Consider the following 17,719-nt stretch of genomic DNA (forward strand, 5'->3'; position numbering starts at 1 on the left):
TCTGGGCTGGGCTGCCTTGCACAGCAGCATGAAGCATGACAGACAGCTGTGTTATTATCACAGCTATTTTAGACTGATGAGTGGAAGATCTTGAGCTCTTATGGCAGATATCATTATAAATAACCCGTAAGGGAAATGCAAACAATAGTGTGAGCTCTCTATGCTGAAGGGAAAAGACCAAAAGCCAGAAACAAATCCTTGGTCTTGGACAGCCTCTGTCTTGACAAGTGAATATAAGCAAATTATATGTTTTTAACATTTGTAATTTTGCTAATTATATTGAAATATCCAAGATCATGTGAATAAACCTTGTGCAATACACAGGGTTAGCATTCTTGTAATTTAGGTTAATTTAATAGCGAATGTTGCTGCATGCATATCTTTATCCTCACAGCTATTTATCAAACTCGTTTGTATGGTTCTGAAGCAGTCGCTGGGAAATGTTACCACCATTTATAAAAATAAGGCCATGTTTATTGTTTGTAATGGTTTATATTACACTTAGCTGCCAGTTTACACACCTAGCAAAAACCAATGCAGTCTAATACAGCTAGTATATCTTACCTTCAACCTGATGCAACTTTATGGTCATGTTGGCTCTCGTTTATGTGTTGGTGTTTTTCACTGAAAATTATAGAAACTCCTCATTGTATCAAAACCAGCCTCAAAATGATCGTATAGTTGAATCAAAAAGTTTCTGAAACAGTTTCAACAAAAACTAAACATTGTAACATTTGTGAAGGTCGGATTTATTGCAGGGCTGTTATTTTACTTGGTTTTAACAAGGTGTACCTAATAAACTGGAAACTCAGTGTATATTTCAAGCTACTAATGATACAGATGCAGGTCCCATCCCACAAATTCTATGAGCAGAAACAAACTGTAGACTTGTAGATGATAAAGGTCCTGTGCCTTATGTTAAAAGAAGGCACAAAGCACATTATGCAAAAGAGATCCTATTTCACCAGCGCTAGTAATTTGTTTGTTGAATCAGTAGAAATACAAAAGACTCTTTTACCAGGTTGTGTTCATGTTAATGTGCTGCATAATGCAATTTATTCAGCTCCTTTATTCAGGAATTCCAGTATCTGTCAGTCTTTTTTTAAATAATTACATTAGACGGAGTTAATCACAAAAGAACCCAAGGGGCTCTTCTGGCTTTCCTGTTGTTTGCCTACCCAGTAGCTCTGATAGATTCAGCAGCAGGTTTATTAGTGTGGATGTTAATAGATTTGCTCTTATCTGCGCTAGAAGGATCTTTTTCCCTCGAGACATTTGGTATTCCTGCAGCTTCTTTCTGCTCATTTGTTGCTCAGTTTTACAGCTATCTCTGAGCTTACCGGCATTCTTGCCAAAGTTCAATTGTCTGCTTTTGTGAGAAATTACAGCCCTCCCCCAGTGACCTCATCAAACAACTCAAATTTTCTGAAAGACCCTGTTCTCAAGCAGTGATTTACAATTATGTCATAGTCCCAATTAAAATGAGGTTGACATCTGCAGCAGGGGAATAAGAACCCGGCTGCACATTGGTGTCTCGTTACAAAAAGCAGGAATCAGCTGTTTGCTTTCAGCTCTGTTGCTACGATGAAGGTTGTAGGTGAGGTCACTTGTGAACGGCATTAGAGTGTATTGGAGCTCAATGTAGAGTTAGGGTCAGAAATATCCTCAATTAACTGCCTCCCTACAGTGCAGCCTGGACTGACACTGACAAACTGACCACTTCCTTACTAACTGACTAATCTGCTGGTTGGTAAATAAGCAGCACTGAAAAAACATATCCACCTTTAATTTTGTTTGTTTAGTCTTGTGTTGAGTCTTAAAATCATGTTTCACCAAGAAAATGTAAGATAATGCCAGTAGAGACAATTTAAAGTCTCTATCAAGTGAAAATTAACTTAAAATAAGGAAAATCAAGTACCTCCTCCAGAAACAAGACATTGTTTTAGCACATGCAATAGCTTTTAGAATATTCCTAAAACAAGTAAGAAAAAGGAATTATCTGACCTCTTAATCCAAATCGTTGACTTGTTTCAACAAAGGTTTAAAGGTTGAATATGAGACTAAAGTGGATATTTTTTGCAGTGTGGTTGGTTAATTAACAGGCTGGCTTTACTGGCTATGTTGCTTCGTCGATGTCTGACTTACCAACAGTCTACCTTGCTGACTGATGGTTGAGCTCTTTGACTGGCCAGCAGGGCTCACTGTAAGCATCTTGTGTCCTTCAGATGGAAGAGGGTGAGGGTTCAGTCGGCCCAGAATATGACCCTGTTAAAGCCCAGCGGAGCCCAGGGGAGGACAATTGGCACCTGCTAGCTGCTTATCCTCCCCCTGCTACCCCCGGCCAAGACCCCTGCTCCCCTAGGTAGTAACATACATGTACTTCACTCCCATCGTCCCCCTCGTACTGTCACTGTCCCGGCATTATGGCCTCGCCTGAGGACCAACCAACCCCTTGCACCCCCTAACAGCTGCAGTCAACCAACCCTTATGCTTGGTTAAAACAACCTGCACCTTGGTCATTCTCCCCTGGCTGTATGTCACAACTACCCCTACCTTTTATTTCATACATAAAAATACTTCTCGTCTATGTCTCTCTGTCAGTCGCACTTCCTGTGTGAGTGACACAGCCGTTTCCCACGCCATCATGATCCGCTCCATCCACCCCTACCCTTGCATGAATGACCTCGTCCTTCTCTCCCTAGAAATGATTGACCCCATCCTTCCTACCCAACCATGATCGCCCCCACCCAATCCCTATCTAAATTCAGCCTTAACTGTTATTGGTCAGATCTGGGTTCAGAGCTTAGAGAGAGAGAGAGAGAGAGAGAGAGATAGAGAGAGAATGCTGTTGGCATGCTGAGCTCATTGTCTTCACTGTGTTTTCATTCAGCCATCTATTCCCACCATATTTAGTATTGTTACTCCATATTGATGGCTCAATGATGTTGCATTGTTAGCTTGTAAGTATTTGATATCTCATAAAATCCTTTTCGCATTTCAAGTATAATTTTAAGTAAGATTTGTAACTTCTTTTGTAATTTTCTCTATAAGTTAAGATTCAGCGTTTTAGTTTCTCTATGTACAGAGTGAGCTTTGTCAGTGCCATATATCATACTGTAAACCCAAGAGTATTACATTTTGTTATGCTGTCACTGAAGTGATATTGCCAAGGATACTCTGCACTCTTAGTTGTGTGAACTCACATCATGTTTTAAAATTTAATGACAATTAACACGAATTATAGCTGAACTCTGTAGCTACCATAGTATATCAGCCAGGGGGTGATGTCATCATTTCTCAGAAAACCTCGGTTTGCTAGAGAACTGTTAATCACATGGTTTGGCCTGGTTTTGCTCTGGGCATCATGTTGTTGACACTTCTATACAACTGAACAAAGTGATGGCACCAAAGACTTCCTCAGAAACTGCAGTGGTTAAGTCGATACTTCTCTCTTGTTCATCTCTGTCATAAACACGACTGATGAACAACTTTTATTCTAACACGACTATCTGAACTCTTCCTACCACTGCCTCTGTGGGGACTTATTGCTGCTTCAGTGGTTGATAAAATGGTTTGTTGGTTAGACCAAGGCAAATCAGTCATCTCAAGAGTTAATGAAAAAGCAACTGTTTATCACCCATGTGGTCATACCGAAATAAAAACACCAAGGACACTTCACCAACAAATAAACAGTAGTCTAGGATACATTACCATCTGTGCCTGCAGCTGTGTCTTGTCTGTTGTTGCTGCTTTTTTTTCTCTGTGGTTTGGACTGAATGTGTGTGGAATAATCACACTGTACAACCTCATATTTTCTTTTTGTTATGGCACGATTTAAGAGGTGATTCATGTGTTGCAGTAACAAGGATAAATTTGTATGCCCTTTTTTTTTTTCAAATAGAATAAGACAATATGTTCTGATAGAGGGAGAGCAACACCATGCATTTATTATCCAGGGAAACATGACACTGCCAGCATAATCCATATTCAGTTTTGTCCTGTCTGTGTTTTCCTGTTGCTGGCCAAGAAGCAGAAGTTTGGTTTGATGCCAACAGTTTCTCCAATTTCTGCTGCAGAGAAACGGCAACATCACAAGCCAAAACCATGTGTGAAATACATGGATCACACATTCAGCCACAAAGCAGGACCAGGGGCTAGATCTATAAAACTATAAAATATGAATGTTTAGAAATCATTTCTTACAAAAGCACATTGTCTGGACCTTTTAAAACTCAAGTCCAAACTTTGCTGTCAGTGGCACAGAAATATAGGGAGAATTGCAAAGTATGTAACATTTTAGGGCTGATTTATGGACTTAAAAAAAACAGGTGGGTCACTTTATTAACTCTGAGGTTAATCTATAATTATGCTGTCCTGTTATGCTGCAGAAATGGAGGGTACAGGATGCAAACGACAAGTGTAACCTCACTCTCACTCTGTCTCTCTTTCCTCTTTGTCTTTCTGCTCTTTCTGCACTTTCTCCTTTCCCTCTCACACTCTCGCTCTCTGCTGACTCAGATCAACAGAGCCACCTGATCCCACAGGTTTCTAGGCAGCGACTTCATTCAGCTTTGACTAACAATACCGATCTTATTATTGAAGCAATAATAATTAATAATAATTCTTTTTAACTTTTGCATAAGTACAGACAATATTTCGTATTGGTTTTCACATATATGAAAAGATCTGGATCGATGATGACAGCAGTGACTTTTTCTTTAATACATATTCATATGATCACTCTGGAGAGTCCAGTAGGCTGGATGTCTCAGACCTTTGAGAATATTACAAAGTTTATTCATTATAATGACATAGAGTTATAACAGTTTGTGCAAAGAGTCGATTATTAAGCTCAACATAAAACCTAATACAGTATCATTTTCAGGACAAGGAAGTAAAGGAAAAAGAGCTTGGCTTGTATTACTGCCTATGAATCTGATGGACTGGCTTTGGATCACTGTTAGTTTATGCTATGGGATGTGGATTGGACTCTGAGTGATCCATCATAGATACAGTCAGAGGTGTAGAGGAATTGCAACAGAGAGAAAGGTCATCTTGCTTTGAAAGAGCACTGACATTATAATACTGTGCAGGTTCGTCCTGACCCATGGCGGAGAAATAAGTGTTCAAGCCAAAGGTTTAGAGCAATATATGAGTGCAGTGGGAATTGTATATTCTTGTCAGCAGCTCTCTGTCACTGAGATGTCTTAAATAAAAAAAACTCCAACTTTGGCATTACAGGAAGATTTTTTTGTTATTTATTTGTTTACTGGTTTTATGATTTATGTATTTATTTGCAACATTTCAGCCCCTTGTGTAGCATGTTTGAAATATTTTCCCTGTACACCATTGTTCTTGTGACAGCATGCAATATGTCATCCTCCAGTCGCCCTTATCATCCTGTCAGTGTGACAGTCAAACTATGTTGTCTTGGTATTAATTTATTTTTTCTTCTCTTTGTCCACTCACTTCTACTTTTGCTTTTTGTCAATTTGTCCTCTTCTCTGTCCTCTTTCTACGTTCCCAAACTATGCCACTCTCCCAACTTTTCACATCACCCTTTCTTGCTCTTTTTCTGCCCTTCCACCCTCTTCACCTTCCTCCAGTCTCTATCAGCCCCCCAGGCGCAGACCCTCAGCTGTGTGGAGTCCCTGTGCTGCTACCAACATGGGCAGAGCGGCTGTTCCCGCCTGGCCCGCTTCCTGGAGCAAATGACCGGGCAGTGCCAGGCCAGTGCCAACCATTGCCACACGTCCAGCTGCAGCAACAGGTGGGGAGGACGACAACGACAACAAACAATGATTATGAAACCTGATGAAACGTCCCCGCATCTCGGTTTCAAAAATTTGGGCTGCAGTCCTGACTGCTATAGCCCATAATGTGGCTACAACTCTACTGTAAGTCTTTCTTATTCCGATTCATAATAGGCCGTGGGGGAAGCGGGTTTCAGACGGTGATAGAGACTGGTTTAAGGGTGTGGCTTAGCAGGACTTTGGGAAAGCAGCTGAAAGACGAGTTAGAGGCTGAAGATGTGTGGATCAAGCCATCATGGACTGCACTATGAGTTTCTTATTTCCATCAAAGTCTGTGTTGGGAGAGTCTGGACGCTTTGATTAACCCGACCGAAAGATGCGCTTAACCTCATAACCGCAGTAGTGTACTATCAGTATATTAGTACACCTTGTAACCAAAACCATAGAGACCTATGACTGAATAGATTGTGATGACCATGCTTTCTGCATAGCATGCAGATGTGGATGTTTGGCAGCCTAGCCAGAAAGAATTTGGGTCCCAGTAAAGGTACTAAGGCCTGTAGAATGGAGATCTGCTGCGATATACAGGCACCCAGCAGGTCTCAGTATTACACTGCAGTATGTATCCTGTCTTGTCTGTGTAGCCCCTACATTAGGGTGTGTCTGTCTATTAGCCCATGTGTCTTTGTCCTAATCATCTGTGCTATGATCTGTTGTTCTGTCTGTCCTGTCTGGCTCCTCTGTTTCTGTTCAGTACTACCTTAAAGGTTGGTGTCCAATAGCCTGATTATCCAGTTTTCAAGGAAAACTGTGTAATCTGTAATGCACTTTAACAGATGACACCAATGTCTATATGTCAATTACTAAGTTGACTTACTAGCTTTAGGTTGACTTCTATATGTTGTGGTAGTTCCTCTTGTTCATTGGAGGGCTTCTTTACTTGAGATGAAACCAGACATTGATTAACTAGTTGAATCATATATGATCCAAACACCAAATGTGGGGGTGCACATCTCCAGTATGAACCGATGATTGAAGAGATGTGAAAGTGCTTCATAAGTGGGAGGTTGTTGCAACTTAGCTTTCAAGCTGCACTCGGCAATTTTGCATTTCGGTAGCTCTAAATGGCAGTGAGCGGTAAAAATAAATGAAACACGATGTCCATTTACTGCACAAAGTGAGCTCTCAGTAAGTGCAGATAAAAATTTCTTCTCCGCTGCAGCTCAACTTCGTGATAAAGTATGATAAAACATCAACAACTAGATATTTTTTTGGTCATAAAATATTTTGCCTAGTGCAGCTTTAAAGATGAGTAAGCTGAGTTCACAGTTTCCTGGTCTGCTCAGTCTGCAGTTTCAGTGTTACTGTGTCTCTGTACCTGAATCCCAGTGACAATGTGGGGTCATTGATTAATTGACCTGATCAGCACTTTCTGCTGAGCAATCAATATTCCCCAAAACAGCTTGGGACTCTCAGTATTGATCAGATCAGTAATGAAGATGTAGCATTCTGGTTCTTTGTGTGCGAGTCTTTTGCAGTAGACGTTGCACAGTCAGGTGGTGTGGACACGCATGTTTTTTCATTCATGACTTTGTGTGTATGTGTTTGATAAAGGTAATAACAGCATGCAGGTAGAATAAGGGATGCACTGCTCCTCGCCCACTCTCTTCAGCCCCACTGGACAGCAACTTGCAAACTCTCTGTGGTAGAGTAGACGGCTGTGTAATCACAGTCAGTCAGGTCTGAGGGATGCAGCAGTCTTATGAGTAATCTTATTCTAGAGACATAAAATTCGGACTGGCTGTAATTTTATTACTAGGCCGTATCATCTGATGATTTAAACTGTAGTTCATGAAGTCGAGAGCATAAATTCAGCCCTACAATTTGATATTTATATATATGCACCACAAAATAATCAATTTCAATTGTTGTCAGGGTCATTTCATTGAAAGAAAGGAAACTGTTCCCATCACTTCAGGGTCAAATTACCACTAAATGCATGATTCAGCTTAGATGAACTTCTTCCTGTGGGAATGATTGATTTGTTTTCTGACCTTGGCATGAAGCAGCCAATTAAATTCTTCAAGCTGAGCAAACAGAGCAGCCAAACAGTGCTCCTCGAAGGATAAACATAAACAATGAACATAAGGAAAATGCTTTGCTTAGGTGCGCTTTATACTATAAATATAAAATAATGTTTTCTACTAATAGGATTTGGGTGAAATCTGCAGGTTTAGGTTTTAACCCTACACTCCTTTCCTTGTCTATCCTCTCCTCACCCCTCCTCACCTCCTTGCCCACCTTCTGTTAACCACAAACCTTTGTCCGTCCCCCCTCTCCCTTGTCTTCATCTTCTGGGTTTAAGGAAATGAAGCAGAAAACCACAGAGAGCTATCGAGTGATTAGTGAGACTCAGCCCACATTTGGCCTTAATGCTAGGATACTGCCATAGGGGTAAGGGGATATGACCACCTGGTCCTATATGCTTACTGACTGGAAGGGACATATAGCAAGCATATTTACAACTTATATAATACTTCATGTATTTATCTGATATTTATTGGAAGCCCAACTGTAGCTGGCTGCTTGACTTGGCCTGATGACTTGGCATTGAATGCTGGCCACAGCTAAATGATGTCTTGGGGCGACAAAGCAGGAACAGACATGGATGTCAGGAGTCAAAGATGTTTTTCATAAAAAACAAGATAGATACCTGTGTGTACTTGTCACATCCTGGCAGCTGAGTCTCCATCCAAATGTCAAGGAAATTTTACGCAGACCTTTGTAATGTAGGGATCAAGAAGATGCAGATTAAGGAGGTGTTTGCATTGGCATTTCCAAAAAAAAGACAGCAAAAATCTTAACTTTATGTTAAAGTTCACCTGTCTGTAGATTCACCAATTAGCAGGCACACACCCACAGAAAATCTAAACACACAGAGCCGCTTGTGAGCTGGACGGGACCATCCTTCATGATTATTTGATAAACAAAGTTAATTCTTCAGGCGTGCTTCAAAACCTGTTTATTGTACCTTCAACATTTTAATAAAAGTTGCAACAAACAGCTGTTCATCCTCCCTAACTTAATACATTAGAATTTAAAAAAATAAAAAATAAAAATAAAAATACCCTTGGATGGAGATTCAGCCACTGTCTTGCTTGACATCCCTTGCTCCTCCTCCTCTTCTCCTAGAGAATGGGGACCACACCCTGAATCACAGAGGCTGCTGGGAAGTGTAGTCTCAGAGAGTTTCTTATCCTACTTCCTGTATCTATTTGTCTTTTTCTACTGGATCCTGAAGCCTTATATGTGCTTCTGAGAAGAGGCCAACTTTTAGGGCATGCTTGTTTTACAACCTGGGGTGTTCCTGGCAGGTGGAGTTTATCTTCTCTACCTGCCTTGTCCACTACAGGAATGCCCAGACTCTGTCTTGTTGCATGGGGGCTGCTGTTGCCTTTGGTATTTTGTACACAATGTAAACCTGTATGTATTAGTGCCCCCCACACTCCTCCTACTGCACTTTTCTCTTTTTCTGTCCTCTCTGTCTTTCTGTGTCCTTGTCCCTCTGTGTCTGAAATCTGCATAATGTTGTTCGACCTTCCAGATTAATTATTCCTGTGCTCTTGATGTCCCCTGTGAGCTCCGTCTTGTCAGAAATCTGCCTGTTTTGTTCTCTTCTTAGGTTCATGTTCCCACTGGCTTATCCCAAAAGTGTTTTGGTGCTAACGTCCTCTTTGTTCTATTGTAACCCGGGGAGCAAAGATGGTTTTAGCACTGAGAAGTTTCAGTTTGACCTCAGCCCTGGTAGACAGCCGAGCTAGTGATGTAGTACGTGAGAGTGCCTCCAGTCAAACCACCATTTGAGTCATCAGCCTGTTTAAAGTCCCTGGGCTTTCCTGTTTACCAGGTCTTAAAACGGTTGTCTTCATCTCAGAGAGCAGTGTGAAAGTAAAGGTCATGAGAATTATTAAGAGTAGAGCAACTGACATTTAGAAAAAATCAAAGAAATATCTACATATGTGGATGGACAGTTGCAGAAATGAGAAAAACTCCAAGTCTGACGTTCGTGTTCTCGTCATATTTTCAGCCAGAATCAGCTGAGTGTGTTGAAGCTGCACGTACATCAGGCTTTACTCGTGCAGTCTTGTGAAGATCAGGGGTAGCAGCCAGAATGGAAGTGCTGTTTGAACTCAGCGGATGTTGAACTACAGTCTCTCTGCTCCTCCCTGCTGGTGCTTTGAGGGAGAAGCTCTGATCATTGACTCTGGTTCAAACTTTGATGTGAGTCAGTGCCGTGGAGAGTTGGTTATTATGACCTTTAACAGTGGCAAGCTGTGACTTTCATGATGAAGCCATGTTGTATTTATTATGCTCTAGCCACCTAGCTTGAAAATGTTTTGAGCGGTTTACGAAAGGTTGTGAACTAGATGTGTCTTTGTCAGACATTTCCAAAGGAGATCCAGCTTGCTAAGCTAACAGCGTGTTTTTTTACAAGGCCTCTGTTGTGTTTAAATAGAAATATAGAGTCATCATAGATTTTATACTAAATAGATATATTTAATGTTGTGGAATGGGATGATAGAGTATGAGACCTATTTTTCTTGTGAGGATATTTAAATAGCTAAACTTTAGGATTGATATTTTACCTGCAGAAAGTCTAATCCTGGTTATCTTGGGAGTGGATATGAGGCAAGAATGTTGTTGATGCTTGTTTATCTTTCATTTATTTCTCTTTATGGTGATTGTGTTGACTTCTATTCATGGGTTGAGTAGCTCAAGTCTCCCCTCATCTCCTCCCATCTCTAAGAACAAACCAGAAACCCAGCCTGGTTTTTGTTTGATCTGGATCAGGGGTATCAACAGGTCCTAAAACTGAAAATTCAAATTTTCAAAAATTCAAGACCATACATTTTACACGCAATAATTAGTGGCCTTATTTTTTATAGTGCACTCACATACTTTCTTTGTTTCTTTTAATTTAATACAGAACCAGATTGGTTGATCAATATCCAGTACCTGATTTATTAAACACAGATGTCAGATATCCACTGTCATCTGTAGGTGTTTTATGTTTAGATTTTTTAAATTTGCCTCTAATTCACCTCCAGGAAGCAAAAAAAAAGTTCTTATAGCACTCAAAAACTCAGGACTATAAGAGTTTAGTCCAAGCCCACAACCACCATTACATTTTAATTCAAATAGGACCAAACTGGTGCATGTAAATATGTGACATCACCTTTTTTCCCCACTGAGCTCTGTCCTCTTCAAACCAATGACAGGAAAGACAGAAATTGAAAAAATAAGTTTCCAGTCTTAAGATTTTATTCTCTGCCCTGATAGACCTGGATTGGTGTGATTCAATGAGGAGAGACTTGATATTCATCACTAACACCATCACACCCATTACTAACTCTCACTCTTCTGTCCCTCACTCTTCACTGCTTCTTCCAGCCTGGTTGTGTAGATTGTTATCTCAAACCTTTGGACAACAGTGCGTTAGCTAGTGACAGCCGAGCCTTCACACACACACACACACACACATGCTCACTGCGTCAGTCTCCTAACCCTCGGTCACTGCTGCCTGTTTTCAGGTCTTGGAATGACGCGGACAACTTCTACTCCAACGATCGCAGCATCCTGACGCTGTCACCCATCGAGGCCACCCACTGCTGACTCCCGGGGCCACTGACTGTAACACACAGAGCTGGGGGGGGGGGGCTACCGCTCCGCTATGAGTCATAATCACACCCCCACACTCCTGCCACCATTTTATAAACCTACTTGAGTTTAAACTCGGCAGCTGGATGCAAAGCGGACTCAAACGGGAGCTTTGAAACCAAAGGACTCGGTTCATTGCAGCAGGCTGCTTTATCCTCCAGCAGTTTACGCCCCAGTGTGAATCAACTCTTGATAGAAAGGTGCAAGCTGCAAGATAAAAGGAAATGAAACATGAAGTGTGAAGCGAGTCAGCATGGCATGAAGCGGACATCTGTGGACCTAAGTCAGCAGCAACAATTATCAGATTCCTGCTTCCAACAGGGCGACATATTTAAATCCACTACCTTTAAAAACAGTTAAAGAAAACATTTCTAGTCTTACATTTAATTAATCAGCTCACAGGTGCTGCCTTGGAGATCAGACCAGTTTCATGAACATGCAACTATTTATTTTTCATTTTCAATACAGTTGCCAAACTTTTTTTTTTTTCTTGCAACTGGCATTAAAACCACCTTTTAAGTCTCACATATTCAGAGACACAGAATGGAGATTCCTGATCGTCCGGACTTGTTGCTACAAACGTTGGCTAATGTCAGGCTTCACCCCTGCTTGAAAGCATTGCAGCCTGAGGACTTCGACTTAACCCAGCTGGTTTGGTCGGGCTGACTACGACACCACGAACCAGGATCACCCATGTAGCACCCGGACAAAAGCTCAGCAGAGTCAGACTACATTAGGAATTCACATTCATTTTGTCATTCAGACCACCCTTAATCCTGTAGCATCCAGAGCCCTTGTTGATCCAGCAGTTCTGCCATCTTGTCTCCTTCATACGTATGCTAATCCCTCAATACTGAACACGGAGCTTCATCTCTACTGTGGTACCAAAGACCAAAGGATTCAGACCGGAGTTTAACAGAAAAAGTGTTTATTTTTGTGCCTGATTGTACAGAAGCTTATATTGTTATTAAGAAGACTATTGTTGAAGATTATTGTTCGTGCTGCTTTCTCGTTGTGACTCTTCAGGCCCGTCTTCCTGGTGCGTCGCTCTAAAGGAGGCCAGATGGGTCTGCTTAAAAAGCCATACATTTTTCAAGAGGTTATATTATTGGTAGATTATTGAAGGTACTGCAGACGGAAGCTGTTTGAGCCTGTTGTTACTTTGTACATGTTCCCCTTGAATGCCTTCTCTCATTCAGCCTGGTTAGCAAAGGCATCTCAGCATCAAAGACCATGATGTCAGGGAACATTTTGAGGTAACGAAAGAATCCAAAGCTGCAAAAATCGACCTAATCAGGAATCGATTAGAATTTGAGGTATTTGATCAGATAATGGTACAACTTTGATTTCAGGAAGACAAACATGGCTTTAATGCTAAGATGCTTTTCCAAATCATGGCTAATGCATGTTGACCCTGACAGCAGAATGTCTCTATCTTCACAGAGATAGATTTATCAGATAAATATGATTCAGCTTCAACAGAGGTAAAAAGAAAAGCAGAGCGTTTGCACAAGTCACATATCAAAAAATCACTTTTTTTTCCTTGTTTTTTTTTTTTGTTCTTCCGTTTCTTAAATCATTGCTCGTCTGTCACCATCGAAATCATCTGAATCATGTTTTTGCTGTTACGTTGTTATTGCCATTTGTGTTTCTATCCACCTGTTGATGAAGTGTGTGTGTTGGTGTGTTCCTCTGTATGGCAGCCATGTTGTTTGAAGGAGGTAAAGTACTTAGCTTTGTTGTAAGCTCTTACAGATCTGTACGATGTCAGTGACCACATGCTGCCACCAGGTTAAAGGTCAAATGTTTCTCTTTGTGTGCTCTCTTCAAAAGAAAAAAGAAAAAAAGTGAAAACACGTCAAATTAGGAAAATTGGGTCAGTTCATATTTATTTGAATCCAGAAGTGGAGTGAGAGCTGATAGAAGTGCAATGACAAGACAACCGTTTTAAACTTGACATCAAGAACCACACAATTACATGTCTCAGCTCACACAGGGACACACAGTCATAGGATGTCTCTGTTGCGCTGTGGTTACGGTTTGAATACGTGAGTCATATTCTTGTCAATTCATTGAATATTTGTGGTGTTTATTTTCTATATGGTACACATTGTTTGATGCATAGCTGGGCCTGTTATATCATCTGTTCACACAGGCACAACTGACAATGAAAGTGTCTATTTATTATTGCAGTAATTTGTTTTCCTTGTGTTTGTGTTAAACCTTTCCTACATATCAATGTGTGTTGGTCCTGTAAAAGGCCAGAATGCAGCGACTTCCAAATGTGTTTCACTTGATCCTAGACCTGTAATCAGGAGGCTGAACATCTGTATGTGTGTGGTGCAGCCGCACACTGGAAATAACCAGAATGTTAGTATGTTACAGGACATTTAAACACAATTTAACACTTTAAAAGGTCAATCACTCCATCCAACACATACTGATCATCACACTGTTGCTCTAAATCTTATTTCCAATAAGCACCTTAGGCCACATTTACGCAGGAAATTTTTTAAAAACCATTTAACCTCACATTTGATATTAAAATATCTTCTAGGATGCACCTATGGTATCTGTTATCTGTACCTGGATTAGGAAGTACATGTTAATGCTGTTTAAAAAGGGGCACTCCACGGATTTTACACAAAGGTCATTTTATTTTTCAACTTTGTACAACCCAGACTGTGAAACTGTTGTCCTCTGAACAGAGCTTTGTAAAGTCTGATGTAATCTTGATTTGACAAGAAAAAGGTTTGTTATTATAAACTAGAAGCATGGAGTTCGAAAGATGAGAAGATGAGGGCATTTAACAGGTAGGGAGGGTCTAATGAAAGATGCTATAGTTGCATTGTGAGAAATGTAGCCAGTACCAGCGGGAACTTAAGTCTCATTATCTCAACCTTTGCTGCATTAATTTTGACAGTACTTGTTTCAGTCTAACTTCATGGAAGTGCAGTACTCTATCCAGAATGCCCCTTTAATACATTAAAAAAGAGAGGTCAGATTTGATGCAGCAGAGTTCAAAATATCTTAAGGTCCCTAATACGGGTCAAAAACGCTGGATCTTTAAATTCTCATAATGAAACTCAGCAGCATCTTTGCTTTAACCCTCTGTACCTGGTAAATGCTGATGTCTTTCCAGCTCCACACCCCTAGTTCATGCCACAGGTTTTCTGTTAAAAGGATAGGTTCACATGTTTTCAATTCTATATCAAAACAACATCCACATGACACATACACATGTATTTTGAAGGAATTATTTAAAGCTGTAATTGTTCCCCTGTCCAAGCGATCCCTTCTCAGTGTGACTTCATTGTAAGAGATGAGGGACAAAATCCACAGTCCACGTTCTGTGCAAAAAGTGCTGCAGCTGCTTGAGTTAGACGAATCAAGTGGGTGTCTTCCAAAGTTAGTGTTTTTAGTGTGAAATTCCCTCAGTGCTTTCCTGCTTGAGCTTCAGTAGGAGAATAATAGTAAGGTACGGTACGTCTTTGCACAGACTATGGAGGATTTTATCCCCCTTCATTTCCACTGGAAACATGTTAGTAAGAGATCTCTTACTGTATGAAGAGGAGGAATGATTACAGCAGGCAGATACTGTTTCACTGCAGACACAGTGACCTGAATATTGTTATTAAGAAGGACTTGAAAAATTAAAATTATGAACTTATCTTTTAATGTGTAAAATTGTTGGTGCTGCTTTGATGCACATACCACATGTAATGGTGAGCAGGGCTGGGCGATGTGGCTGAGGTTAATACACAATGTTTTCAAAATCTCATATCAATTTAAACTAATTTAATATTAGTATTTTACCTACACATAGCTCGTAAATACTCTATTTTTTTAAATGATCATTTTGATCATAACACCATGTTATTATTGAGTTAAAGGTCAGTAAATTATCATATCGAATTATCTCCCAGCCCTCATGGTGCCACAGTCAGACAAAAAAACAAAAACAAAACTGCCATATCCACCCAGGGAGTAGAAATCAAAATGGGACAACTCACCTCTGGACCCAGCACCACTGTGTAGGTGCATTTCAGGGCGTCAGTGCCGTGACACTGCAGCACTGTGACTGTCTACATGATGTCAGAGCAGATGGCAGAGGAGCGGAGATGAGTCCTTCCTGGCCAAAGGCCGATAAGGCTGAGCTGTGCAGAAACACCTGCAGTGTCAGTCACCTCTGATGCCCCCTTGTGCTCACCTGCGGAAGCCCAAAGTGTTCAAAATGAAATAAGATATTATGACAAAAGTAATTAATTATGTTTCATGGGCAAATATCATTAGAGATATACAGTAAGTGTGACATTTAAATAAAACGTGAGTTCAAGACTATATCAATGATGCCAAAAATATACATGAAAACATTCACATGAACTGTTTTTAACTATTGTAAGCAACATAATTACATAAACAGCCACACCCTGTTTATCTTGATTGACAGAGTTATTAGATTTAAAGAAAAGAAAAAAAAGAGCTATTAAATTAAAAAAAAACTAAAAAGTAATTTCTGGGAAATGATTAATAAACTTTGAAAAAACTGACATTTTAAAAAACCTGTTATTCTGGAAAGAAGCTGCATGAAGTAACAGTTAATCACAATGAGCTGTGATTTAAAAATCTATAGAATTACTTCATTTCTTGAATAAATATTATTTAAATATTTAGTGTTTTGAACACTTTGGGTTTCTATAGTCACCTGTGTTTTTATCCAGACTGTATATCCTGGCACAGATTTTTTCTTTTAGCATATCAAATGTAATTGTTGCCCAGATGGCACTAATGTGATATTTTCTACTGGTGTTTATGCAGAAAAGAGATGCTGTATATTTTCTTAAGATCAGATGCGACATTGAAAACATCCCAGACCTGATTCTCTGAAGCACTGACATCACCTGAGCTCCAGTACAAGCAGCAGCAGCAGTGAGGTTTGGATACGAGGCCTCTGGGGTATTTCTAGAAGCAGGAGATTACTCATCCACATAATTGAAAAAATTATAATTTAATATTTTATCACACCAAGATGATGATCATCCATCAGGAGCACCACCCCAGTTTAATTGGATGTAGTATTTAAGACATGGAAAGCTGTTTAGTTCTGTCTGTAGGCGTGGTTTTGAGTCTTCCTGCTTCTGGAAATATTGGCCATATATTGAATAAGACCAGCATCAGCAGTGACGTAATCGTTGTCCTCTGCTTGAGAAACAAAAAAATTGAAATCAAGACTTTTGTTAAGTCTTTATACGTCTGTGATATTTGCTTGATCTTGAACAGTTGACAGAAATTGTGCTTGTGCGAGGGTCAAACTAAATCCTCAGTTCAGTCAGCAGACAGTGAAGAAGAGGTGCTTTTGACACGAGACACATTTAAACGGTGGCAGATGACGTCAGTGCACAGAGGCTCTTGGAAAACTCAGCCACTGTTTGCAGACTTGAATCAAATTAAGGTTCCCTTGATCGAATCAGCTAAAAACAGGAATCTAAATTAAAATGTCAACCGATCGGTTTTCCGCAGCAGAACGTCCTGTGACTCAGCATCACCCAGTAAAAGAATCAAGGCTGCAGATCATCAGTGCTGGGCGGTTTGTCTAGAACATCCACCCCCCCACCCCACCCTACCCCCCATCAGTAAATCACGCCTCAGACGATTAATAAACCACCATCATCACTCTTCTGTTGTGTGATACCTGTTGCTCTGTCTGTCTGTCTGTCTGTCCTCCTCTTCCTCCTGTCTGTAAATCTGTCCTATAGCTCGCGTTTATGAAGATGCGATTCTATTTACAAAATAAACACATTTTTAAGAAATAGTCTTTGGCGTGTGACTTCATTCATTGAAAAGCTCTGATATGAGAGATGTAAATGTTAACTCACCCAAACCAAACAAAGCAACAGAAAAACAGCTCCAGAGAAATCTCCATGTAGTTAATGAGGGAGAGAAAACAATTAAGACTTAATATCAGTGAGAGCATCAAGTAATCCAATTAACTTTGTCTTACATGTTCAATTAAAGTTCAGTTAAAAAGTTTATGTGCTGACTCACAGGCTGGCAGGTTTTAAATTATTAAACTATTCTGACTCTTAAAATAATTTCAGCACTGCTGAAACAATTAGTCAATTGATAAACAAATAAATTAAGACTTTTAATTATTGATGAATCCTTGAGGTCATTTATCAAGTAAAAGGTGTCCTGGCTTCTCAGTCGGGAGGATTTTTGCAGCTTTTTTCTGTTTTGTATAATTAAAT

General features: G+C 40.1%; 1 protein-coding gene across 2 annotated transcripts in view; it reads left to right on the forward strand.

The window, feature by feature from the left end:
* atp11b (ATPase phospholipid transporting 11B) overlaps nt 1–17,283 on the forward strand; it is a 52,374-nt gene extending 35,091 nt beyond the window's left edge. The window contains exons 29-30 of one of the 2 annotated variants that reach the window (XM_087180015.1): nt 5,607–5,897; nt 11,345–17,283. In XM_087180015.1, the coding sequence (XP_087036141.1) occupies nt 5,607–5,879 (273 nt within the window). In that variant the 3' untranslated portion in view covers nt 5,880–5,897; nt 11,345–17,283. The remainder of the gene's footprint in view (nt 1–5,606; nt 5,898–11,344) is intronic. The other variant, XM_087180016.1, reaches the window with a different exon arrangement.
* Nucleotides 17,284–17,719: the final 436 nt, after the last annotated feature.

The sequence above is a fragment of the Seriola lalandi genome, unplaced genomic scaffold, assembly GCF_002814215.2.
Source record: "Seriola lalandi dorsalis isolate HSWRI2012SDOR001 ecotype SW California unplaced genomic scaffold, Sedor1 jcf7180002054885, whole genome shotgun sequence".
Classification (NCBI taxonomy): Eukaryota; Metazoa; Chordata; class Actinopteri; order Carangiformes; family Carangidae; genus Seriola; species Seriola lalandi.